Source organism: Scleropages formosus, chromosome 13 (assembly GCF_900964775.1).
Source record: "Scleropages formosus chromosome 13, fSclFor1.1, whole genome shotgun sequence".
NCBI classification, from domain to species: Eukaryota; Metazoa; Chordata; class Actinopteri; order Osteoglossiformes; family Osteoglossidae; genus Scleropages; species Scleropages formosus.
This window is the reverse complement of record NC_041818.1, coordinates 24,917,984-24,944,610: the sequence shown is the minus strand read 5'-3', so window position 1 is coordinate 24,944,610 and position 26,627 is coordinate 24,917,984. Positions and strand designations below refer to the sequence as shown.

At 46.4% G+C, this 26,627-nt stretch overlaps 1 protein-coding gene across 1 annotated transcript; it reads left to right on the top strand.

Moving 5' to 3' along the window:
- Positions 1-1,795: 1,795 nt before the first annotated feature.
- On the top strand, positions 1,796-26,016 carry gdpd2 (glycerophosphodiester phosphodiesterase domain containing 2). The gene is made up of 15 exons (XM_029257393.1): positions 1,796-1,988; positions 16,481-16,757; positions 17,838-17,941; positions 19,448-19,541; positions 19,780-19,839; positions 20,167-20,265; positions 20,428-20,521; positions 20,734-20,873; positions 21,243-21,325; positions 21,442-21,592; positions 21,998-22,207; positions 23,096-23,238; positions 23,512-23,659; positions 23,819-23,901; positions 24,330-26,016. The coding sequence occupies exons 2-15, from the start codon at positions 16,671-16,673 to the stop codon at positions 24,388-24,390; spliced, it is 1,557 nt and encodes a 518-aa protein (XP_029113226.1). The 5' UTR covers positions 1,796-1,988; positions 16,481-16,670; the 3' UTR covers positions 24,391-26,016.
- Positions 26,017-26,627: the final 611 nt, after the last annotated feature.

The window sequence follows — 26,627 nt, the reverse complement described above, 5'->3', positions numbered from 1 at the left end:
GTCACAGGCTTGAATCCCACCTCCAGCTGTAGTACCCTTGAACAAGGTCCTTACCCTGGAATTGCTCTAATAAAATTACCCAGCTTTTACCCGATTACCCAAAATTACCCAACTCTTGTAAGATGCTTTGGAGAAAAGTGTCATGCATCTATGACACGAACCGGAGAGGGTAGAAGATGCCGGTATCATTTATATTTTCATTATGCCACTTGCAGAGCAGAATGAAAAACCCCCCGAAAAGAACATAGAGTATCGTCTTCATTACGCATCCTGCTATCGTGCTGTTCCCCTGATGTCACTGCATGTTTCCAGCAGATAACAACAGGTGAACGTGTGTTACATCACACACGGTGTAGACCTGTACACCACCACTTTGCGCTCTCGTGTTTCACGGGGTGTATCACACTTTGTGCAGCAGCTGCACCGCCAGCACAGACACCGACCATCCCAAGTTGACAAAAAAGTGGTAAAGGTTGTGTGTTAACACTAAGGGTGTGCTGTGTAACACATCCTCTTTTTCATGCCACAGCAAACATTTACAGTCCTGCAGCGTGTCGAGCCAAATTTCCCATGGGGGTGGATAGGGGATGGTTTAAAGAAACACAGGGCTGGGTTGTGAAGAGAAGGAATGTACTCCATCACCCAGACAGGCACAGAATCAGATATGTCTCATCTTGCTGTCTGTCACTCAATAAAATGTGTCCTATTGATTGTCACTGAATTAGATCCGTCCCACTGATTGTCACCGAATAATGTCTCGTCTTGCTGATTGTCACTGAATCAGATGTGTCTCACTGATTGTCACTGGATTGGATGTATCTTACTGATTCTTACTTGACCAGAGGTGTAAATTGCTCCAGTAAAAACTACTCACCTGTATATATGCTATATCATTGTAAGTAGCTTGAAATTAAAGAGCGGCATCAGCCAAATGAATGAATAATTAATTAAAATAAGAGGAGTTGGGTCTCTGGCTGATTGTTGGGAAATCGGAAGTCCCTCAGTGACCGATGGGAAATCGCAGGTCTTTCTGATTCTTGATGGATCAGATGTCTCTCGATTTCTGGGAAGTTGAAGGTTTCTTGTTCAGGGTGTATAAGGGGAATTTTTTGAGAGCCAGTGTGGTTTGGCCAGTTGTGTTACATTCAGAAGTTTTATTTTTTTAGTAGCCAAGATCTTACCTGGAGCAGATGACATAACTACAAAACAGAGAAACCTTGGGCTGTTCCCAGCGCCCTGGACTCTTCACCTGCTGAACTCGTGGACTTTTCACAGCCTTCAGTTCTCCCACCTTCTCCAGTGGAAACCAGCTGGTTTCTACTTTGCACTCATCCATTGTCTGTTTGCCCCATAATGTTTATTCTTTAATGTGCGTTTTTTTAGTGCTGTACCTTCTCTACTTTATTCCTTTCATCCAATTTTTACTCTTTTCTCTTTTCTCTTAATTGCACCTGTCCGCGCGCTGCACGCCTGACGCAGCGCTAGGAAAAAAAAATGCTTCCGAGCTCCTAAATGCGCGGATCGGTGTGACGCGCATATGAATTGTGTTTTTGTACCCACACATTGATTGAGCGATTTTTATGTCTCACGGACGCTATGAGACAGTCGTTAGGTCAGCAGGAAAAGGGGCTGAAAGTTCAAGAAACGCTCGTTCGTTCTCTGAACTCCCGCTCCTCGTCTTCCCGGGAGTTTGTTTGCGTACCCGGGTCCGAGCGAGCGCCGGCCTCCCCCCCTCCCCTTGACCCCTCCCCCCCAGCTCGCGCTGCTTTCTTTCATTCGGCTCCCATTCATCGCAGCTCATTAACATTCCGTTCACACGTTGTCCCGCAACCTCGCGGGAGGGGAGCGCTGTGACAGAGACGGAGGGACAGAGACGGAGGGACAGCGCGCGGTCCTCAGCGCTCACTCCTGCTGCCTGCTGTCGCGCGCCGCGCGCCGCGCTCGCTCACCGGCCGCTCACGAGCTCCGCGGAGGACCCCCCGCTGAAGGTAAACTTTACCCAAGTCCGTCCCCCCCCCCTCCCGTATGAGTGTCGGTCGCGCGGTGTACTGGTAACCTGTAACCTGGTACACAAATCACAATCATGGTACGAGAAGACGGGAGTTCGCACAGCACTGCACTGCTGCACCAGCGCACGTATCGATCATAAACCCGAGAGAGAAAAATGCGACTGATGATGATGATCATGTGCAGCGAAAAGAAATAATACGCGGTTAATTAATAATTCCGAATAATTCCGGTTCGGCATTGACACGCTGTCTGTCTTTCTCACACACACTACTTACACACACACACACACACTCTTCTGCACTTTCTCTCCCTGAGATGCTGAGGACGGCTTGGTGGTGGTGGTGGGTCCATGTGGGGTCGCCGGAGGACTCGGGCCGGCGCCAGGAGCGCGCACTGGTGCTGCTCGCGCGCGGAAATTCCTTTTCTCCCCTCGAAATGACGGGGGGGTCGATCGCGCGAGGGCAAAAAACCCGAGTCCACTGTAGTAAGATCGGGACCTTTCCTTTACCGCCCTGCGGCGCATCCGCTTGGGAGTTACAGCTCCCAGTGAAATTATTTCAAGTATAATAATAATTATTAATGACAATGAGGAAATGTTTGTAGTGTTAGCAGTGATTCCAGTCTGTCACATTAAATCCGATTTTCATAATAAGAGTGAAAGGAAAAGAGACGAAACGCCGTAACTATTTCGGTACCGAACTTGTCTCTCGCGCCCGCCTTGTTGTTCCTTGTTTGTTACAATGTCGCACGTGTGTTTGCACTGCGGCGCGTTAAACGTTTATTAACCTCGCAGTTTCGATTTTACTCATACTGTCAATGAACAAAACAGTGCTTTTCGTCACAGTCCTCCTGGTTTACTATGATGGCATTTATTTACAAAAAAATAAAACGTTTTCAGAAAAGCAGCAGCCATATAATATATATCCACATAGTGATATGTAGTGGAGTAGATGCATACAGTATATACACACACACACACACACACACACACACACACACACACACCGTCTGAACCGCTTGTCCCATATGGGGTCGCGGGGAACCGGAGCCTAACCCGGCAACACAGGGCGTTAGGCCAGAGGGGGAAGGGGACAAACCCAGGACGGGACGCCAGTCCGTCGCAAGGCACCCCAAGCGGGACTCGAACCCCAGACCCACTGGAGAGCAGGACCCGGTCCAACCCACTGCACCACCGCGCCCCCCCCCCCATACAGTATATATTATAGTATTAATTATGAGCAGTGATTAACGGGTTTCATTCATTTAATGTTAGGCACAGTGGCCACCTGTGTCCTCCTCATTCTTTCAGGTGACACTGCACACCTGAACTGCAGGTAATGCTGTAAAAAAGAATTAAGATATTTACCATGAAGGGTGTAGGTTTAAATCCCAGACAGACCCTTGTTGAACATGGTATAAAATCTAACTTTCCTTGGTTGAATTTCCTGCTCCGTATTATAAATCAGTAAAAGTTCTAGATATGAAAGCTATCTTAAAAAAGGAATGTACTAAGGAAATGTGATAATAAAACAAAAAAACAAAAGAAACCAGCTGACAGCAGTGTGGTTTGTGGACACAAACCTATAACTCTGAAGGTTGCTGGCTGAAGTCCCTGGAGGAATCTGAATTCAAGTGAACCTGAATTTTGTCATGTTTCTGTTTATTAAAAATAATCAGTGTTCTGCTGTACAAATGCATAGGTTGTGGAAAATAATAATAGTAGTATAGGAAGAGTTAGTGTTCTAGTTATCTTAAAATGGTGCAACTTTAAAAACATTAATTTGCTTTAGCTGTATTCTGGCAGGGGGGCTCGGTGGTGCAGTGGGTTGGACCGGGTCCTGCTCTCCAGGGGGTCTGGGGTTCGAGTCCCGCTTGGGGTGCCTTGAGACAGACTGGCGTCCTGTCCTGGGTGCATCCCCTCCTCCTTCAGCCCATCGCCCTGTGCTGCCAGGTTAGGCACTGGCTTCCCGCAACCCCCGAATGGGACAAGCGGTTCAGAAAATGTGTGCATATTCTGGTGAAGAGAACTAGTGATGAGTTTAATTAATTAGTTTTTCGGCCTCACAATGTCTGGTACTCATTCCAGATTCACACTCGAGTGTAAACCCGAGGAACAATAACGCAGGACAACAATAACGAAAGAGGGATTTTCTTCAATTACACTCCATGGATGCTGGTTCCTTCTGCAAATTTTATTCCCTCTCTTTTCCTCTCAGGCCTTCGGTATCTAGGGCACAGTATGAAGGCAAGGAAAGATAAGCACTGTGAGATGAGCATTTGATGAGCTATCCGTGAGAAGAAAAAAAAGTTGAATGGAATGCAATAATTATTTTCATGCCTACATCACTGAGATGATGGAATATATAATCTCTGATTGGCAAAGGAACCCGCGATCTGACGAGCACTCTGTTCACTGCAGTAAAACCATGTGGGACCACTATCACCAGGTACAGACTTGTCCACGGAAGGCTTTCTCATGGTGTTTCGCTTTCGGGTGTTTGTTTGTTGCTGACTGACAGCCCACTCAGTCATGGATGTCATGGGTGGCAATTATGCGCTGTTAAAATTGTTGGAATTATTGAGTCGGTTAATTACACAATTTTGATTGGAATGTCATTGCGCAATATTTAACAGTTGTTTTCTCTTTTTGACTCATTGCTCAGTAGTTTGATAGCCATGATTGGCTGTTTTTCTTTTTTTTTTTGCTTTATTGGACAATAATTATATGGGATATGAAATGCTGTATTTTGTTGGCTCACAATCAGAAAACAGTTTGTTGATGCTGCCTGAAAGCATAATGTTAACTATGCCTGATATGCTTTGATCCTTTTCTAATTTCTGATATGTTCCCCCTGTTATCGAGTTTCAACATGCTCGATAACACTGAAGAACTGAAGAATAATGCTTCGAAATAAAACCATGTAAAGTAGACATTGTAAAAGACGTGAGTACTTCATGATGAGAAAGGTTTTGAATTGTCTGGAGACAAAGTTTCAATGAAGGTGTAAAACACATTTTAGTCACTCATTAAAATGCCATTTCCGTTAAATTGATGACGACTGCTTGACGTATGCAGCATAAACTCCTCTCCATTAGGATTGCTCCTCACCAAGGCTTCTGCGTTCATTTCACAAAAATATGGTAATTTCTTGCAAAGTGAAAAGCATAAAAGAGACAATGAATAAACCAAAAGTTCAGAAGACTTCTTCTGGAATAAAAAAAAACACCTGGTACATCTTATTTTGGGCGAGAATATATTGTAACATGCAGTTGCTCTACTCAGAATATATCTAATCCCAGCTGAAGGGTTTACCATGATTCGAAATATGATCAATAGCCTTCGATGAGCTTTACATGCTCTGCTCCAGAAGCACGAACATCAGTCTTAGAAAGGGTCACATCCTTATCTATTAGATAGTTTAGCAGGAAGGAATGCCACCCTGAGATATAGACTATTGCAAAAAAAATAGCATAAATGTTTCATCAGTCACTTCATTCTTTCTCTGTAACGGTGTCTTTTAACATTTTATCTTTGAGCAATGGAGGTTGTAAGCCAAGAGGCTTTTTTAAAATGCCCATTTGTACTGAATTCGCAGTTAAGACCCCTCATGGGGCAGCAGTGATGGGATGGCCGGAAATTCTGGCTTTTCTGCCCTCGGAGGGACCTTGCTTGAACAGACTGCCAAAAAAAATTATACGGAAAACTGAGTCTGAAATTGTAAACCTAAAATATAAAAACATGTCCAATAAGGGTTATGGCCATGTAACTATGACGTGCAAAAAAACAATCGTGTTGCCTTTGGAGATAAAAGTCTGAAAGCGTTCATAGTGAGTAATCAATGCTTCTTTCCTTCTCATTTTTTGCTTCTTTCACAGTCTGTCAAGACACTTCATTCCTGTGTGATTAATGGATGAAATTATGACTTTTTGTCGTGAAGCCAGTCAACCCGCGCAAGTTTATTTAGCGTTGTTTTCTCCGAGAAAGAGCGGTTGTGTGGGTGCCGCTTGCCATTACTGTGAGCGGAGCGGAGCTCTAACTGTCAGTCACACCTATTTCCTCGAGGCAAAAGCTCAGGGGTTTGAGGACACGGCGCTGATAATAAGAAACAGGTTTGAAGTCACAAAGAGCATAGTTGAGTAATCATAACTGCCACAGTGCAACAGAAGAATGGGTCTGTCTGAATGTTGTGACTTGTCTCTAATTTTTCTAGTATCCCGGCATTATTATTATTATTCAGCCAACTTCCTCACTCAAAGTGATTCAGTTTACACTGCTACACAGTACCAATGTACTGTGCTCAGGGTCCAATAGCTGGGTTCCACATAGGCAGGGCAGCCCCAGCCTTCGAGAGCCTCCAGGCACAAAGCTAGATGATAAGGGCCCTCTGCAGACTAATGTTCTTGACTTACTGTAAATAATACATTTATCTGAAATAGTTACACCCAGAGGTCATGAAAGGCAGTAGGGAAAGGCAGGTGAGAGAGTTTTACTTAAATGAAGCAGTTTTTATTGAGTTTGGCAAGGCTGAAGGGATGTAAAATCATCAGTTTCATAGTGTTATGGAAGCTGCGGAGTAAACCATACCCCAAAACCATCTTTCAGAAGTCAAAATCGTGCCACATGTTTTAATGTCACACTTGGCCCATCATCAGTAATGAAAAACAAGCTCGTACCATTTATATTTTTTTACTTATCAGACGCTTTTCTCTAAAGCGACTCCCAATGAACTCTTTGTAGTGTTATCAGCCCACACATCTTATTCACCGCGGTGACTTACACTGTTAGATACACTACTTACACTGGGTCACTCATCCATACATCAGCAGAACACACACACTCTCTCTGTCACTCACACACTGTGGGTGAACCTGACCAGCATGTCTTTGTAGTGTGGGAGGAAACCAGAGCACCTGGAAGAAATCCACACAGACACAGGGAGAACATGCAAACTCCACACAGGCTGAGCAGGGATCGAACCCATGTCCTCTCGTACCACCCAGGCGCTGTGAGACAGCAGCGCTTCTCGCTGTACCACCCAAAACAAGCTCAAAAATATTATCTTTGGGTGATTAATTACAGCTCAACTTAGCAGTGAAAGTTTCTCTATTAATCATCAGTATTTAATAAACAAATTATTTGGCTATATTATTTTAGTCTTTTCCGGTTTTTCATTTATTTATTTGTTCAGCTAATGCCTTCGTACATGGCATCTTGCAGGGATCACTTTATTCATGCCATATGTCATGTAGTTATCCAGTGATTCCCAATAATGGTTTAATACAAGCAGATTGACTCAGTTTCCATCCAACTGTCAAAGTTAGTGAGTAGAACATTTTTCACATGCTCATGAGATGCTTTATTATAGCGAGTTTTTCCATCTATGTAAGATAAGTCAAATACTGTAGATATTATTGCAGGAGGCCTTGAAAAGGAAGACATAACAGCTGGTACATTATTGATTCTCAGAAGTTTTTAAAGATGAAACACATGTGTAGAGGGTATCAAACCCAGTTTGCGCTGAGGTAGTTTCTCGTGTTTAAAAGACACGATCACTCCAGTGGCGATTGTTGGTTTGTCACTCAAAGCTCTTGGTTGTGAACAATGCGCTTTGTGTACCACCTAAGAATCTCTGTTTACAATTCAAATTCCTGTCCTTATCAGAAGATTCTTGACGTGCACTCTCTTCCAAAAGTACACGTCCAAGTTCCGTTTGGCGTAGCTGCTCGTGTAAAGCAAACACCGATTGCAGGTGTCAAGTTCACAGGGCCCACATTCCGAAGTTAATCATAGGGTGTAGGGAGGTTGTTAATAAAGAACAAAAATGCTCTGCTGCCCAAGAATGAAATACATAACAATGCAGCCATAAGCAGTTTACCGCTTTATTACAAGAGTCAGATCCCAATTAGGGACTTCAAAGGTACAGTGAAGCTGAACAGCATGTCTTTGGATTGTGGGAGGAAACCAGAGCACCTAAAGACTTACACTGGTAGATACACTACTTACAATGGGTCACTCATCCATACATCAGTGGAACACACACTCTCTGTCACTCACACACTATGGGTGAACCTGAACAGCATGTCTTGCAGCAGAATATGTTCAGAATCACAGCACTTCACTACCTTTGAAGTTTTACCCAGGTATTTTCCCTCTATTGGTTATACTGTGACTGCAGTAAAAAAAATCCCAGGTTGGGTCGCTTATCAATCCACTGTAGTTAGTCTCTCCATAAAAAACACACTAATATTTTTCACAGGCCATGTTCTTTATTGGATATATACTCTGTCAGCACTGAGATGCCTGAAATTGTGAGTGACCTTCATTTCTGGTATGTTTTTGCAAGACCTGTCCTCAGTAATTTTCCAGGAATGTGGCCCTCACACCTTTGGTTTATAACGGCACTGTACATATGCCCTGTGCAATATTCACACGGCCCTGGTCACGGCTCCTTAACTGCACCGACAGTGTGATAAAGAGAAACACTTGTCTAGATGAAATAATATTATCATGAGAAACATGTCTCGGTGTAACAATATGATGATGAGAAGCATTGTTAAATCACTGTTGTAGCAACGTGCTGAGAAACACTATTGTGACCTAATGTCTAATGTAACAATATAACGAGAAACACTTCTGTATGATATCCTTCTGATATACATGATAACGAGAAACGTGTCTATATGTAACAATATGATAATGGGAAACGCATGTAACAAAGTGATGATGAGAAACTGTTTTAGATGTCTAATGTAACAATTTGATCATGAGAAACATGTCTAGATGTTACAATATGATAATGAGAAACACTGTTTGAAGTAACCATGTGATAATGAGACTCTTAGATGACTAATGTAACAAGATGATAATGAGAAACAGTTTGACGACTAATGTGACAATATGATGAGAAACACTGTTAGATGTAACAATATGATAATGAGAAACATGTCTATATGTGACAATATGATCATGGGAAACATCTAGATGTAACAATGCGATGATGAGAAACATTGATGACTACTGTAACAATATGATGAGAAACACCGTTAGATGTAACAATATGATAATGATAAACATCTTTCGATGACTAATGTAACAATATGATCAGAAACATGTTTAGATGTAACAATAGGATGATGAGAAACATTGTTACATGTAATAATATAATAATGAGAAATGCTGTTTGGCGACTAATGTAACAATATGATGAGAAACACTGTTAGATGTAGCAATATGATAATGAGAAACATGCCTAGATGTAAGAATATGATGAGAAGCACATCTCAGTGTAACAGTATGATGATAAACACTTTTAGATGACTAACAATGTCAGTGTGATTTCTGCAATGGTCAAGTGAGGGTTAATAACACACACACACACACACACACACACACACACACACAGACACTGTCTGAAACCGCTTGTCCCATGCGGGGTCGCGGTAAGCCGGAGCCCAACCCGACAGCACAGGGAGTAAGGCTGGAGGAGGAGGGGACACACCCAGGACGGGACGCCAGTCCATTGCAAGGTACCCCACGCAGGACACGAACCCCAGACCCGCTGGAGAGCAGGACCCGGTGAAACCTGCTGCGCTCCCACGTTAATAACAGTAATATACAATTAATTTAACCTCAGATTTTGTACTGAATAACTGCACCGATTGTGATGTCATAAATAATATTTATACACCACAATCGATGCAGTTATTCGGTACATTTCCAGGTGTTTCTAAATGTCCAGATGTACTGTATATTATTCTATAAATATAATACTATTTATATAAAAGTGCATTACCTTAACTGTAATGCCTGGGACACATTTGGAAACAATTCAAAATTCCACGGAAGATGGTCGAGGTGGCTGCACGGGCAGATGTAGCCTAAGTGTGTGTTTGCTAATACCAGCACGTTTTGATGTTTCCAAGAGAATGACACGCCTCACAATAGCAAGTGTTTGCTTTTCGCTCAGGTTAATTTCATTGTCGGTGCCAACACAATGAAACTTGCATCGGATTGAAAAATATACGCTTAGTATGTATTTGCGTCGTTTTGCGTGAGAATTTATTTTAATTGCATGAGTTGGACTTTGCCATGCTGGTGCTCGGTTGCCCATGGAATGAACCCTTAGGCTTGGTACCACCTCCTTTGGTGGAGGCCTGTGTGTCTCGGTCTGGGGGGGGTGGTGCTACAACGTATGCTGGTCCCCAAAGTTACACCCTCGTCTTTGTGAGCACACCAGAGTGCTGCTCTTTAACACACTTTCTTCTCAGATGGAAGGGGATACCCAAAGCCCTAAAGGCCAGAGAGCTAGAACGGAACAACCCATATAGTCTGTTGCCATGGGTTCACCTCAGGTCACCTCACTGCTTTAATGCTCAGCGCTCAACTCCCCTTCTATGACATGTACATTTACATTCACATTTATTCATTTAGCAGATGCTTTTCTCCAAAGCAACGTTCAACTCAGAGTAAACAAAAGTGCATTTCACAATAGAAGAGATGAAGAGCTTCGCGTTCGGACAGATGATTATTGAAGCACAGCTTGTCTCTTACCACCCTTTCTTCTGCACACATTACATGAGTAGCTGCCTGTGGAATTGACTCTGACAGGAAATGCAAACATGATGCTGACAGATGGCATAACGTAAATTTGTGCAAATTTATGTATCTGTCAGGCGGTCAAGAGGGAAGTGGGTTTGGAAAATCTTGTGATCCTTCGTGAATGCCGATAGGGACTCAGCAGCTCCGAGGGACAGAGGGAGCTTGTTCTACTACACTGGAGCCAAAACTGAGATCCAACAGACTGTGGACTTCTTGTGAGTGGGACCAACAAACAGGAAAGGTGAAGGAGTACAGAGCTCTTGCTGGAGTGTAGGGAGTGAAGTTTTTCTCAAAGAACTTCACTTCTTTGTGTAACTGGTGACAGTAACTGATATCGTGACCCTGATGGACTCCGCTTCCCCACCCTGGCTTTATTGGGCAATTATTGTCCACCATAAACCGTAGTGTTTTTCTTCTCAGCTCGTGTTCTTCACCAGTCCTGCATTTATGGGCTGCGTAGGTCGGCTTTCACTTTTCCAGGGCTGTGAGCTGGGGCCAAGGCAACCCGTAACGGATTCATCAGTCCCATCGATGAGCCGACCAGGGCGGGGCACTTCAGTCCCTCAGGGTGACGGTCTGTTTTTCGTTCTGCACACTTGTGGATGTGGGTCCCGGCACCTGTCAGGTTCTTACCGCTACAGGTGAATTCCAGGCGGTACAGCACGGAGCCGACCAGTTTTCCCAGTTACTGGTGATTTGCAGCACCACGGGGTCCTAAGGTCCTGTGCAGCAATGTCTGCAATGCAATGTGGAGCTTTTGTCAGTTGTACTTTGGTGCCATGTTTATTGCATTGAAAACAAATCTCGTTAAACCAGTTTTTTTTTTTTTTTTACATTATCGTGAACTTTGCTCATCAGTCTGTGGTCTGGACACAAGCCATACTGCACCCTTAATGGGTCCTTTTCAGAGTTTCGATGTAATGCGGCTCACTCCTCGATGACCTGTTTATACACGTCCCTCGTCTTCCCAGAGTTCAGTTCAGACTTGATCTGGCACCTCCTGGGAAGAAATAGCTGTTTTCATGCATGGATGAAACGCCTGAAGCTCTGCTTGAAATCTCAGGGTTGAGTTTCGGCGACCCTGTCCTAATGAGGGACGGTCTTCCGAGACACTGAAGGTGTATGTAAGTGCATTTGTGTAAGCATAAGCGCACACATGCGCACGCTGCTTATCGGAGGAGCATACAGCTACAGCCAAGTACACACATGCAACAAATGCGTACAAATAAGTACGACTACATCCAGTCAAGCACGGGTTGCCCCGGTCACACACACACACGCGCGCACGTCAACACAAACATATGAGTATAAACTGGGCTCTCAACTTATGAACAAAACTGGGACCAGAAGTCTGTTCATAACTTAAATTATAAACCATCATAACCAAACCTAACCCTAAACATATAAGCACTTGCAGTGTTTGTCAGCGTCTGGCTTCAGTTTGCTTTATTGTCTATACTATAAATAAAAGCATAATAACAGAGGTCTGTTTTCGGCGGAGGGGGTGCGGTGGCACGGCAGGTTTGGCCAGGTCCTGCTCTGTGGACCACAGACTGTGGTGGGTCTGGGGTTCGAGTCCTGCTTGGGGTGCCTTGTGATGGACTGGTGTCCTGTCCTGGGTGTGTCCCCTCCCCCTCCAGGCCTGTGCTACCAGGTGAGGCTCTGGTTTGCTGTGACCCCTGCATGGAGCAAGCAGTGTGTGTGTATTTGGTGGGTTCTGGAAAAGTCTTAAAATATAGTGATAAAAATAATAAATACAATGTAAGACAGCATTTTTCTTAACTTGGACCTATGTCAGAATTAAAAGTTGTTTAAAATGCAAAAATACAAAATAAGTTGTTTAAAATACAAAAATATGTTGCCACCACAAACTCTTGTTTAATGCCACATGTTGACTGATTGATCCCATACGGATGGAAAATACTCCTGTTTACATTATTGATCACCAACACTCGGGAAAACACACGGCATGAGCTGTAAACACTGTGGTAGAGAAGTGAATGCGGTGGTCCCACATCCTTACTCTGGAAGTAAACTCTGTTTTACTGCCAACAAATGACTGGATGTAGAAGCAAAGGTTTCATCCTGTCCAAAAAAAATAAGTTTTTATGAACAGACAAGTGAAGAAAATTAGGTTAAAAATAAACTGAGAAAATGATCATATTTTTGATCCATGGACTCGTGGCTCCCTCCATATGCTGATCCTGATCTCACACGCTCATGCATGAGCATCTGAGGTCAACTACTGACCGCTGGTCAATTCTGCTGTCTGTCCTTCCCCACGCCCACAATCCCTTGCTGCTGTTTTTCCACCTCTGCTTTTATTAAAAGAGTCACATGATGCAATCACCTGCGGTCTGTTTCAGGGAAAAGGGAGGCTTACCGAGGATTAAGTGTGAATGCACACTTCCACGGATGTGGAGACACTCGAAAAGTTCAGCAGTCAACGGAAAGGTTGAGACTTACCCACCGATTTTGAACGCAGGGCTCATCGGACAGGTTCCTCATTAACGGTTATGATGCAGAATGTGTCACAAGGTAGTTTCCCTTAAGGTTACCTCTCAGTCGCGATCAGCAGCAGGTGCCAAGGCCAGGGACACCTTGCCATTTTTGTTGCTTGGTCTCACTTACCGGTTTTCTGGAAACTGATTCATTCATGAAGGAGCAGATCATTTCCCGTAAGAGAGTCTCGCCTTTGCAGACGCTACCCATTGTACAGCGGGGACAGCACGGTGTGCAGTGGTTAAAGATCTAGAACTGAAAGTGCCAGTGTGGAAAGAAACTGGCCAACAAACCCAAGTCTTCCACAGACTGAGTTAGAGACCCCTTCTTTACAAGAGGAGCATGAAGGTACACCCATCTTACCTCCTGGCTGTGGTCATACATCGACTAATTGTTACAGCCGTTGGGTCGACGTTGACTTACATACGTTGAGAGCCTCCAGAATGTTCTGTGCTCTACGTAGTGTTGAAAGGTATGTGTCCGTTGTCTGCGATTGAGTCCATCCATCTGGTTTCTGCTCATCCTCTTCATCCTCTTCCTCCAGTTTTTCCAGGTATGAGTCTGGGAGGGGGACTCTGGTACAGCTGGTAGTGAAGTGGGTAACGCTTCTGTCTTTGGACCCAAAGGTTGCAGGTTTGAATCCCACCACCAGCTGTAGTACCCTTGAGCAAGGTACTTACCCTAAATTGCTCCAGTAAAATTACCCAGCTGTATAAATGGGTAAATAATTGTAAGTTGCTTTAGGGAAAAGCAGATAAATGTAAACTCTATGGTATGTCTGAAGCATGACAACCTCACTCCCATCCTAGTGCTTCCACTCATGGTTCTGGTTTAATTTGATCCCACACTAAAAATGACCTTGAATGCTTCTGAATGGAATTAACACAAATACTAACATTGTTTAAACATGGAGCCAAAATCAGTTTGGACTCTTCCCAGGAAGTCAGGAATTTGCTGGACGATGCATCTCTGTCCAAACCTTGCCTGATTCACTGTGGCCACAAAGGTGGTTCTTTCTGGGCTCCGGGTGTTCCAGTAGTACCTGCTCCTGTGGTTAGGTGCTGATGGTTGGTCTGGGGTTTTGTTAGGGTTTCTCTTTCATACACAAGAGCCCTGCGAGATGCTTTGTATGTTCCACCTAATGAATTACCGTAGGTGATCATGACCTTTTTTAGTCATTATACAAGAAATGACACCCGGGACCAACCGAGTGACACCGTGACATCGGTTTTGAATCCTGTACGGGCTGTTTTCCGAGTGCCGGAAAAGTCGCTTTTCCAATTGAGGCACCTGAACAAACACAGTTCATCCCACTGGATACAATACACAGTGTTACAGCCGCAGAGGGGAAGTCGGGAGGAAGAAAGTAAATAAGTGTCTTGTTTCGCTGTGCGTGATACCACAGTCACCGTTTATCTCTTGCTCAGGCATTCGTATGAAATACTGGACTGTTTCGCTGGTTTGGGTCTTCGTCACTGCTGCAGTTAGGAAATTAGGACAAATTGAGTTATTTATAAGGAGGTCCTAATCGGGAGAGAGGCCATTAAACCCCCGACTGTGGTGTGAGTCCGGGCTGTCCTTCGTAAGCAGACTTGCTTCCCACAGTTGCTTTTTGCTGAATGGTTTCCAGCTGCTGTGTGCACAGAGCCTGTATTTCATCATTCGTCCCAGTAGGGTGTGATCCGAACGGGAGAAGATTGCAAAGACGCTTGTTACCGTCTATCCAATGCATGTGCTGTTTGTGCACCACGCTTCTGTAATTTCTAGTATTTGTCTATTACGATGTGAAAAAAAAGATAAATAAAAACTGCAAACCTGCCAGATGTGTTTCGGCCCCACTTTGATGGAACGAGCAACCTTCCCACGTCCTTCGGCAATGCTGAATCCCTCCCAGCATCCCAAACCCATCACTTTCACACCCATTTCCCCCCTGAGGTTCTGATAGCTTTGTAAATTGATCCATCTGTTACTTTCGTCCGCATTTTTTCCATATTCGCCCGTCACTTGCATAGGCAGCTACTGCAATATATACGGAAAGGGGAAAGGATGGTATCGCATAAACAAGCAGCGCTTTACTGATCCTATGTTTGTGTCTAAGCCTTCCGTCTGTTGTGAAACGCACTTTTGTTTACTCTGAGCTGTGCATGACTCTGGAGAAAAGTGCTGCCAAATGCGTAAAATGTAAATGTTAATGTTACGATCGAGGCCTCGAGCTCAGTTTGGACAGCAGCCGAACCTTCGGGGAAGCAGCGATTCAGAAGCGAACACCTGAACAGGACCGCAAGACTCCAGACTCTGCATTATGCGCTTCCTTTGTTTGTATAATTCTTCTAATGGGACAACATCTCCTTTCATGCTATTGAAGTTATTCAGAGTTCACCGGGTGTCGACGTTCTTCCTGCTCATTATGGGCTCATGAAAAGTTGCATGAGCTCTATTATGGCGTTTCTGTTTATTGCTGTTGTAAACGGAGGGGAAGCGACGTCAGTCACCGCAGAATCGAGACAAATCCACATATTCGTGTTTCAGTCACATTCAAATAGACACCAGAGTCCTTTTCCAGGTATTTTCAAAAAACACGAAAAACCAACCATCACGGAACAGCCCTTCTCGTAACTGGGCGACGCCCCGCTGGCCCTTGACTGAGAATGACCCCGCTTGACCTCAAGGCGGGACAAAACACGGTAAACTCGGACTGGTCGAGAGCAAAGAGAGGCCGGTGAAGTCCAGAGAAGACGGCGCACGGTTAGCCGTGTACTCGGAGTAACCCGACCGATTTTGAAAAGAAGTCCAAGCGTTGAAAGCAGAGTGAATTAAAATGAAATACTGAGGCCAAATGACAAAAGTACAATTTCTGTGCAAATTTACTTTAGTACAAGTAACGACGGCGTAAGTGTAACGTGTCGCTACCTACTCACTCACTCACTTTTATTTAATTTTATATTTTGTCCTCGTTGGGGGTGCTGGCGGTTCAGAGCCTGTCCCCAGTTACAGGAGTGACTGGGTGGGAGATGTGGGGGGGGGATGGTCCAGGAGGGGACGGCAGTCCATCGGCAGCCCATCGCAGGGTAGTTCTTCTGTCTGCATCTGGTTATGTGTTGTTTTACTCCAAGCATGAGTGCCGTTGTGCACTCCTGAGTATTGCTGAGCGTGTGTGTTGGTGGTGAGAGTTTCAATATGGGACCTCATCGTGGGGATTTGTGTCTAAGCCCAGTTCATAGTCTCCTTCCTGGCACTCCTCACACATGTGTCATTCTCTCAGGCTGAGCGCTCAGAGCCGTTGAGACCATCGATGCTGCAATCCCGTGTCCGTTCACTTTCTCTTTCCCTCCCCTCTCCCATCTCTGTCTCGCCGTCTCTGTCTCGCAGTCTCCCTCCCACCTCCCACTCAGAGTGGGTACAAAGCGGTGAGTCAGGACACTGCGGCAGCTCCGTTTGCACGGGAACCGCGTGGCGCACCCCGGAGGCTGGGAGAAGACCCCCCGCACACGGCCCTCCTTCGCCGCTCCGACGTCGAGGCACCGGGTCCGGACGTCCCGACTCGCCGGAAGCCCACGCCATGCCGCCGAAGGAAGGAATGTGCCGCACGTGCTGCCGAGGTGTCTATAGCTGCCACTGGAGCCGGCGGAACGACGGCAGGCGGAGAGTGAGTGACGCTCGCGTCGGCATCGACGTCACGCGCACCCGGCGAGTCGCACGTGCGCTCTCGACCCGTGGCCTTGATCGCATCACTGCGCTGGGATGGTGTTGGCGCGCAAGGAAAACATCCCTCGCTGTGTGCATTGGGGAAGGAGAAGGGCCGAAATTTACAAACACACGAAACAGACGGGGAGGAAAAAAAAATGTGGAACACATGACCGGACGGCACACCTGTGCGCTTGCGGTGTCATCTGGGGACGTGTTTCTGCTTTCGCTCAACACATCCGCTAGGCACCACGATATCGGCACCGGTACCAACTCAGCCTCGTTCGGTGCCATCTAAGCGGGCCAGGATTCCCCAGCAGCTTCCCTACGGCATGCGCCAAAACTAATTAGAGCCTGCCGAGATTCCAGAACCGTGTAAGGGACTAATGAACTGCGGAATAGGTATGCGGAGGGGCGGGGCCGTCGGCTGGCAGGAGGGCGGATGGGATGGTGTGTCCCGTGACGGATGTGAGGATTGGATGAGGCTGCGTTAGGCGCACGGACTTGGAATGGACCCACCGAGCTTGGCAGGGCTGGAAGCGGGCAGGACGGGGCTTGTGTTCGGTCCCGGAGGCGTAGAGGAGAGCAGCCAACCTGCCCCCCCCTTCAAAGTGGTGTGAAGACACACCTGTTAATGTGTCCCCTCTGAGTCAGACTCGTGCGAAACTCCGACCAGCTGTTGCGCCCCAGAATACCAACCAACCAATGTCAAGAACCGCTTGTCCCGAGTGGGGTCGCGGTGAGCCGGAGCCTATCCCCGAAAGACAGGGCGCAAGGCTGAAGGAGGAGGGAAAACACCCTGGATGGGATGCTAGTCCGTCGCAAGGCACTCCAGGCAGGGCTCGAACCCCGGACCCCCAACACAGTGGGCCCCGGCCAAACCCGCTGCACCGCCACATCTCCCGGTGTACCCCGGAATAGTGATGGAAAAATTATTATTGCTTCATGCATATTGACATGATAGCTAATAGCTGCCTGGGAAAGAAGAACTCTGTGTGTGTGTGTGTAAGACCTCTAACCTCTGCACCCCCACTTGTGGCAGTGTACGTGCTGCTGGTTCTCCGCTGTCGCCATGGTGTCCCTGCTGGCCGCCAGCTGGTTGTACGTCTGCATGATGGCCTTCAACGACCGCGACGACTTCAACTGGTGAGGCGCACGCACACACACACACACACACACACTTGAATTCACTGTGTTAATTCTTCACTGAGTCTCACTTTCACACAGTAAGTGTTATTTCCAGCTCCCTCCCCAAATCCAACAAAATATATTAAGGTTCACAGTGGAAATATGTATGTGTGAGAGCTTTTATTTATTAAAAAATATTTAAGTATTTCGGTGTTTCGTTTTAAAGGGATCTGCCTGCAATGTCTGCTTCCAAGGTTTACAATCCTTACAGGTGCCAGCAGGTTCATATAAAAGCAGCAGGTTCTGATGGGACAGACAGCCAGACAGCTGTATGTATGGAGAGTACGGTAATACCCAGGAGCTTTACCACAATGAGCGTTCAGCATTCAGGATTTGTTGATGACAGCTGGTGTCGGCGAACCAGAAATTCCCAGGGACATTCAGTCGGTGCCTTGAAAGTGGATCTCAAGCGGATCCCTCAAGCACATCAGCTGACATCATGTGACCACCCCTGTCATATGAAGTCACGTTGGCCCCGGCACAGTCACGTGTGGTTCATACAATCACTATTTGGGGAATTTTCCTGGACACCTGAAACAGGGCTGGGAGCGTAAAGTGTTTGCCTGACCAGAGTCTGAGCCATGACCAGAATCAGGGCCGTGAAGGGGTTAAACGTGTAAAAAGTGATGTCGCACTAGACAGTGCAAATAACTGTCAACTACGCAAACTAGCAAATAACAGGTTAAAAGTATATGCAGGGGTAATAAAAAGAAAGAATAAAAGGTGGGGCAGCTGCTAGTGTAGTGGTTACAATTACTGCCTTTGGACCCAAAGGTCGCAGGTGCAAATCCCACCTCTAGCTGTTGTACCCTTGAGCAAGGTACTTACCCTAAACTGTTCTAGTAAAATTACCCAGGTGTGTAAATGGATAAATAAATGTACACAGCTCAACACTAAGCTGCTTTGGAGAAAGGTGGCAGTGAAAATGAAAGGGAAAGTCCTAGAGTGGCACATCTCCTAGGATGCGACCTCATCGCCGACCCCTAGCCGACTGCAGGGAGGCGCCGGAGAGGAGCTTGAAAAAATGAACGTGTGTTTCTTTTCTGTTTCCCTGCCGACCGTTTAAATTAAAGCGTCATCGCAAAGCAAAGAACGATATTCGCCCGGTACCTTGGCGGCTGCAACAGCATGGTAAAAATTGGGAAAGAGATGTTTCACTGTCATTATAAATGCTCTCATGTTTATGTGCGTTACATTTGCTTACTGTATTTAACTGTATTTAAACAGCACTATGTAATTTACATATTTACCCTGTTTACTTGCCTTAGCATTTTCCCCAAGTAATTCCTGACTGTCTCTAAGGTGCAGTAAGAGGGTCAACTCTTGTGGTCTAAATTCTAGAGATCGATGGAGCACCTTGCAGGAGGTGTCCTGCTATTGTACCTCTGACTAACGTTCTGGAAAAAGTCAGCGGTTGTGGGTGATTTAAAGTTGACTTATCGGCCCTGATCTCCTTCCCAACAGGAAGGCCTTCGAAAGCCTGAAGCGATGGGTCAACTGGTTCATGGTGATGGTTGCTGTGTATGCAGCAATAGCCATCTACTGCTGCCTGCTGCTGGTGAGATGCGGTGCGGTGGGGGTGGGGGAGCGAGTGAATCCTGGGAATCTGTATGCCTGCTGGTGCTCTGTTTCTGGCTGTTTTAAATACCATAAGTGCTGTAAGTGCTGGAAGTGCTGGAAGTTGCTGGAAGGAGGCAAACTGGCTGCTTTGCTGCCACCCGGTGGAGCCCTTTGGAAGTGCAATGCCGCCACTGGATTCCCAGTGCTGTGATTTCATTGTTCCCTCCACATTCCAGCTCTTCGCACTGTTCCAAGAGGCCATGAGGGACCCTGTGGACCCCCACTGCGTTCATAAGGTTTGTTTTAACCGCCACTGTCAGTCAAATTGTAATCTGTGCATGGGAGACGTAACCTTTGCCCTTACACCCTGTAGCCTCATGGTCTCAGTTCGCTCAGTTATCTGATGCTTCTCCATAAAGTCACTGAGAATGTTAGTCCCCCTGTTGCCGCTGATTAGCAACATTAATATGATGTAATTAAACATTTGTGGTAAAATCCCAAGGCAGTTTGTGCTTGCACCCTCTAGAGATTGATTATCTGTATATTTGTGTATGCAATTTCCACCAATATTCTATAGTATACTGTGCGTTCTAGAGCAAACGCTCTCCTGTGGTGCTGTGCAGGTGTTCCTGTCTTTAGCCGTCCTGCTCATCACTGCTGGAATTGTAGGGATGAGCTGCCGGTGGGCGGATGAGTGGCACACCGTCTATCTCTCGCTGCTGGTAAGGCAAGCAAGGCATTTTCGCAGTAGGCAGAGCCGTGAATCACGGCTCTTGATATAAGGGGGCGTGGCCTATGTTGGTGTGCAGGCCCCATCGCCGACTGTTTGAGCCCCAGGAGGCCACCCCTGAATCATCTCTTTGTCCCTCGTAACCCCCCCACAGGCCACGGGTCCCTTCCTGCAGCTGGGCGGAGTGGTGGCGCTCACCGTGCTCTGCGGCTTCGTCTTCCAGCGGTTCTTCAAGGCCAAGAGGGCAGGTTGGTGGAGCACTTGTACCCACCCTGTCCATAGTGCACACGATCATATTTCCTCATAAAGCCCAATTCCAGGATCCACAAGTAGAACCTCTGCTTTCTTCAGAGCCTGCAGGCCCAGCTCCTTAACCACACCCCCGTCTCCCGCTCTTAGCCACCTCCGCGTGTTTGTGCACAGCCTCCTTACAGGTCCTCGACTAACTGTGTCCATCCAGTTTCCAAGACGATCATCATGGCGACCTTCGTGGTGCTGACAGCCGCAGTCTTCCTCTCCCCGCTCTTCATCAAGTCTCCGTGTCTGCTGGAGGTGCTCCCTGCCAAACCAGCACTCATTGGCCATCGGGGGGCGCCAATGGTGGGTAAAGGGATCGCCGGGGTGCGGGTGGTGGAGCCGGGCAGCGACAGCGATGTGCATCTCCCAATCCATCATGAGTCAAAAATTAGTCGGAAGTGCGTTTAATACCCCTAATACACACCTCTGCGTGACAGACTGGGAGATGCACATCGCTGTCGCTGCCCGGCTTCGCTCCGCATATCGTTTGCCCGGGAAAAGAAAAAACAAAATTCAAAATTCAAAGTACGGTTTCTACAGAGTGTCTATCGCCAGCTCACCATCATAAAGTCAAAAACATTGCAAGTCAAACCATTGTAAATCGGGGGCCACCTGTAGTCTTATTATTATTATTATTTTTAATTATTATTATTATTATTGTGTGTGCGTCAGCTTGCTCCAGAGAACACCATGATGTCGTTCAGGAGAAGCGCAGACTGTGGTGTGGATACCTTTGAGACAGATGTGCTGATCAGGTAGGTCCATGACAGAGGACGGGGTGACCGGTCCGGAAGCGTCCACTTGTAGCGCGGCCAAGCGGATCGCGTAGTGGGACCTAATCGCTGCCCTCTGGACTCCTCCCCTGCACCAGTAAGGATGGGACTCCCTTCCTCATGCACGACACGACCCTGCAGAGAACGACGGACGTGTCGGAGAAGTTTCCGGATCGGGCCAATCACACGAGCACCAGCTTCACCTGGATGGAGCTACAGAGCCTGAATGCAGGCAGGTGGTTCCTGAAGGTGAGGAGTGAGCATGAGCTGTACGATGAGCAGGAATCCTTCACCATATTGAGTCAAATGTAATTATTATTATTGCACTGTTGTGACACGATGCTCGGTAAATCCAAAAGTTCGGCGCACAGCACCGCTACGCTTTTATTTTATTTTCCTCTTTTATTCTTTTCATTAAAAGTGGTTGTTTTCACCTAAAGTGCTTCGAGAAACTGCTTTCCAAGGCACAACATTATTATTGTCATTGTTTTTCTTATCATTATTATTATTATTAAGTTCAACTCCATAGCCTTCCTTTTAATTAATATTTGCCCAGACTCTTAACCTGTATTATTTTTCAGTGTTTATGTCATTTAACTACAGTGTTTAACTGCTGACTTGGGTCTTTTCTGGATATCATGCTCATGGTTGCAGAGCAATCCTTTCCGAACGCTTTCGCTCCTTTCCGAGCGAGAGCGAGCGGCTGCGGGGAACCAGAGCATCCCGTCACTCGCCGAGTTGCTGGAGCTGGCCAAGGAGCGCAACGCGTCCCTCATCTTCGACATGAAGGACGGAGACAGCGCAGGCGATGACACTCGGCTTGTGGTGGATACCATCCTCAAGTCTGGTATCCGTCGCGAACTGGTGAGCGCCGTGCCCCGGCGTACACACTTACATTTTATTCATGCTGCTGATGCTTTTCTCTAAAGCAGCTTACAATTATTTACCCATTTACACAGCTGGGTAATTTTTACTGGAGCAATTTAGGGTAAGTACCTTGCTCAAGGGTACTATAGCTGGGGGATAGATCTACATTTATTTGTTTATCAGACACTTTTTCTCCAAAGCGACTCCCAATGAACTCTATGTAGTGTTATCAGCCCACACACCTTATTCACCGTGGTGACTTACACTGCTAGATACACTACTTACACTGGGTCACTCATCCCTACATCAATGGAACACACTATGGGTCAACCTGAACAGCATGTCTTTGAGCTGTGGGAGGAAACCAGAGCACTTGGAGGAAACCCACACAGACACAGGGAGAACATGCAGACTCCAAATTCCAAACTAACTCACTGTCCACATGGTACCAGTTGAGTCCAAGAGCACTAGGTGACTGACTGTGCATACGTTGACCCAAGGAGTGCATTCACCTAGCAGCGCATCTTGCTCCTCGCTTTCCTCTGGTCCATCCCGGGACATCGTGGAAACCCACGCAGACATGGGGAGAACATGCAAACGGGGGGGTTGTGGGGAAATCAAACCTGTGACCTTTGGGTCCAAAGGCAGGAGCCCTTATTATGATGCTACCAGCTGTCCCTATATATTCACCATACGCACCGTACACATCATACACACTGCATCTGCTTCTGAGCTGCCTGCTCTTCTCTGACTCGGTCCTGAACAAACCCAGGAACTCAAACCCAAGAACGAGTCTCGGCTCGCTGGCGACGCGATCGCGCTCGGTCAAAGGTGCGTTCCGCAAAGGCCGAGCCATCAGCCCCCGGTGCCTTTGTGCCCCCACAGGTGCTGTGGCTGCCCCCCAAACACAGAGCGCATGCGCAAACTCGGGGTTTCCGGCAAATCTACAGCAACGTGTCCGCAATGCTCAGCGATGGAGGGAACCTGCTGAACCTCAAATACAACAGTGTCTCCACTGAGGAATTGAGGTGGGTACAAGGGAAGGGTCCGCGAGTCGGTGGACGACCAGGGTAGAGGTCCAAGTTTCCATGCGCACCTGTCAGTATAGTGGACTCGACTCCTCTGAGATGCCCAGCCGCTGGACCATTGGGTGCCTGCATCACTGTCAGCAGGTTTATACAGTGGATACAGAATACAGGGGGTCCTCGACTTGGGGTGGGGTGGGATGGGGAATTGAGGATCGAGATTTTCCTCAGCGGGTGGATTGAGGTTTCGGTTTGATCGGCTGTCTCCCCCTGCAGGGAGCTGAAGAGGAAGAACGTGACGGTGAACATGTGGGTGGTCAATGATCGCTGGCTCTTCTCCCTGCTGTGGTGCGCCGGAGTGGATTCCGTCACCACCAACGCCTGCCATGACTTACAGAAAATGGACCGACCCGACTGGCACCTGGTGAGGGGGTCCATTGGGGATCTTCTGGTTTGGCCCCTTTTGTCAACGGTTACAGGACCTGGTCCAGTAGAACCTTTAGTAAAAATGTACCGTGTTCTTGGCCGTTACGTTCTGTATCCTTGAAGTCGTCCTTTACCAGCGAACTGGTGTGTGTTCCAGACTCCTTCCACATACCGAATCATATGGATCAGCGTGGACGTGGCCTCCCTTGTGATCATGCTCATTGTGTTTTACATGCAAAGGCAAGTTTGGGTCCTCACCTGAAGACAAAACCTTATGGCCATGAGCCCTGGTTACTAGAAGTACTTGTTCTCACTTTAATTGTTTACGGGTGCATGATGGTGCAGCGGGTAATGCTATTGAGCTGTGTATTTTCACATGGATTCAAATCTCCCTTAGCCTGTGACTCTAAAAGTGTGTGTGAGTCAATGAGTCTGTGATTGTCTTGCCATAGGATGACATCCTGTCCAGGTCTACCTTGCCTTACGCCCTGTGTTTTGAGAATAGGCCCTGCACCATGGTGACCCAGCACTAGATATACTACATACATACTGTATACTCAATATATATATTTACTAGCAATAGCAAATAACAGGCTGAAGGTGATGTGACCAAAGCAATGAAAGTTTTGAAGACTCTAAGCTCTGAGTGACTTGTGTCCACTTCCCAGGAGGACGCGAGAGAGGATCTTCTGCCCTAGAGACAGAGGAACACCCCTTCTTGAGCTCTAAATGATATTCGTCCAGAAGAACCTCCTCCCCAGACCCCGCCGGAGCTCCCGTGGAGGCGAAAGCTTGAACTTAATCACCTAGAACCCGTGCCCACCACTTTGTAGATGAATGTACTTCCAACGGACGCCTCTGGACGGTGACCTCTGTCCTTGGCCTGGTGGAGGAGATCAGTGAAGCTCTGATCAGCTTGGCTCCGTTACCTCCAGCAGCACATCCAGCACTCGATGGACTTTCAGCATGGACTTCCCTAAAGATATGGACATCTCCCATCCCCCTAGGAAGCTACTTGAAACACTAAACTCACCTCCTAACAGAGAATAATTTTTCATACGTAATTTTGGAGAGCACTGAAACTAATTTTTAGAAGGAAGAAATCTCATAAATCTGATTTTTAGATTTCTGCTTTTATTTTTTTACAGCTGCGCTTTGTCGTCTTCCATAAATCTATAATGACATTGTCTACGTGAGATACAGCTTCTGACGTCATGAACTGGGGAAATGTTAGACTTTGTATCGGGGTGAATATCACTCAGAAACTGCAGCATTTTTAGGCATCTCAGCAGAATTCTAGTGCTGCCAGTGTATGTAGTTTACGGTGGTGGAACGAATGAGGTGAGGGTTATGGGGCTCTGCTCTCATTTATAAGATCCACGTCGAAATAATGTCCTCAACGTCCGGCTCAGGTTTATCCGCATTTGTTCACGACTCCTCCTCCAGTCCGGGTGTCGAGCCCAGGTATCCGGATCTGCGTTCACACCGTGGTTTCAGAGTCCATCTCCTCCATCGATCGAAAAGAGGAGTTGTATCTCGACCATCACCACACCGTTTGCTCCCTTCAGGTCCCGTCTCTCACGTGATCTCCGGAAAATGACTCCCTCTGTGGTCCCTCTTTCAGGAAGTGTCTACAGAACTCCTGTTTGTTTCACTTTTATTGAGTCGTAACTTAATCAGGTGACATCTGTTCCTCAACGGTCACGCTCAGGTCGAAAAGGAGTTGGCTGCTCCTCCCTTTGCTTACAGTTGCCATCTGGTCCTGACCGGCCGGTTCCTCACTGTGATCCTGTGACGTTGCATTTGTTGCGTCTTCTGTTTTTTTTTGGGAAGTAAGTAAGCAAAGGTCTGCAGAAATGAGTTGCAGACTGGCTCTGTCATATTCCAGGTGTTTCAATCCAATGTCAACACAGCGGAAGAACGTGTCAAAAAATGATCGCACGAATAATGTTGCCTTTATTTTTTTAATTCCTTTATCTGCAAGAGCTGAGCTCTTTCAGTTTAAGTCCTACCACAACAAGGGTATAGAAGGTGAATGCAGTAGTTCAGCTGGTAATTAGTCATTTCTGATTGTAAAATAATGTACTTTCCCAGCAGGTGCTATTATCCCCTGGCTTCCCTTCCAAGGAGGGATGCAGAGGGCTCTGTGGTTGGAGGGATTTTTAGCTGAAATATCTCTTTTGTCCACAATGTGGCAGACAGAACTTGGAGCCCAGGGGTAACACTGGTGTATTTGCTGGAAACGCACCGTATAATTCAGTGCCCTAGAAAAAAGTTTTCACACCCTTGAAGTCTTGTTATTTGCCTGAATCACAAATGGGACATTGAAATTTTCTTCTTTTTTTTTTTTTGGAGGGGGGGTTTATATTTTCTTTTTAAAATGACACTGTTTTCAATAAAAGATTTTTAATAAAAATAAAAACCTGGAGGATGTGGTTTGCATAAGTATTCACACCCGACCATTAATATTAATTTTTAATATGTTGCTGTATGTATGTACCAGCTTTGCACACTGCTTGGCAGTGATTTTGGCCAGTTCTTCAAGGTAGATTTCCTCCAGGTTGTTCATCTTGGATGGATGATGCTTATGGATCACATAAATAGAGCAACAGATAGTTGATGGGACAAAGATCAGGACTTTGGATAAGCTACTGTAGGGCATTCAGCTTTTTGTTCTTTGGCCATTCTAGTGTGTGGCTTTGGATCATTTTCACTGTGAAAGGTGGACTTAACTCCATAGTTTCTTATTAATCATATTGAAATATATTCACTCGAATCATTTCTCTGTTTTTTTCCATCAATTGTTCCTTTCCATTTAATGCCCTGTACCCACTAATGACAAGAATCCCCACAGCATGATGCTGCCACCACCGGACTTCACTGCAAGGATGGTGTTTCTGTAGTTGTTTTCTGAGACATTGACAGTATGAGGCACTCAAACTTTCTGGGCAACCTCCAAATGTTTA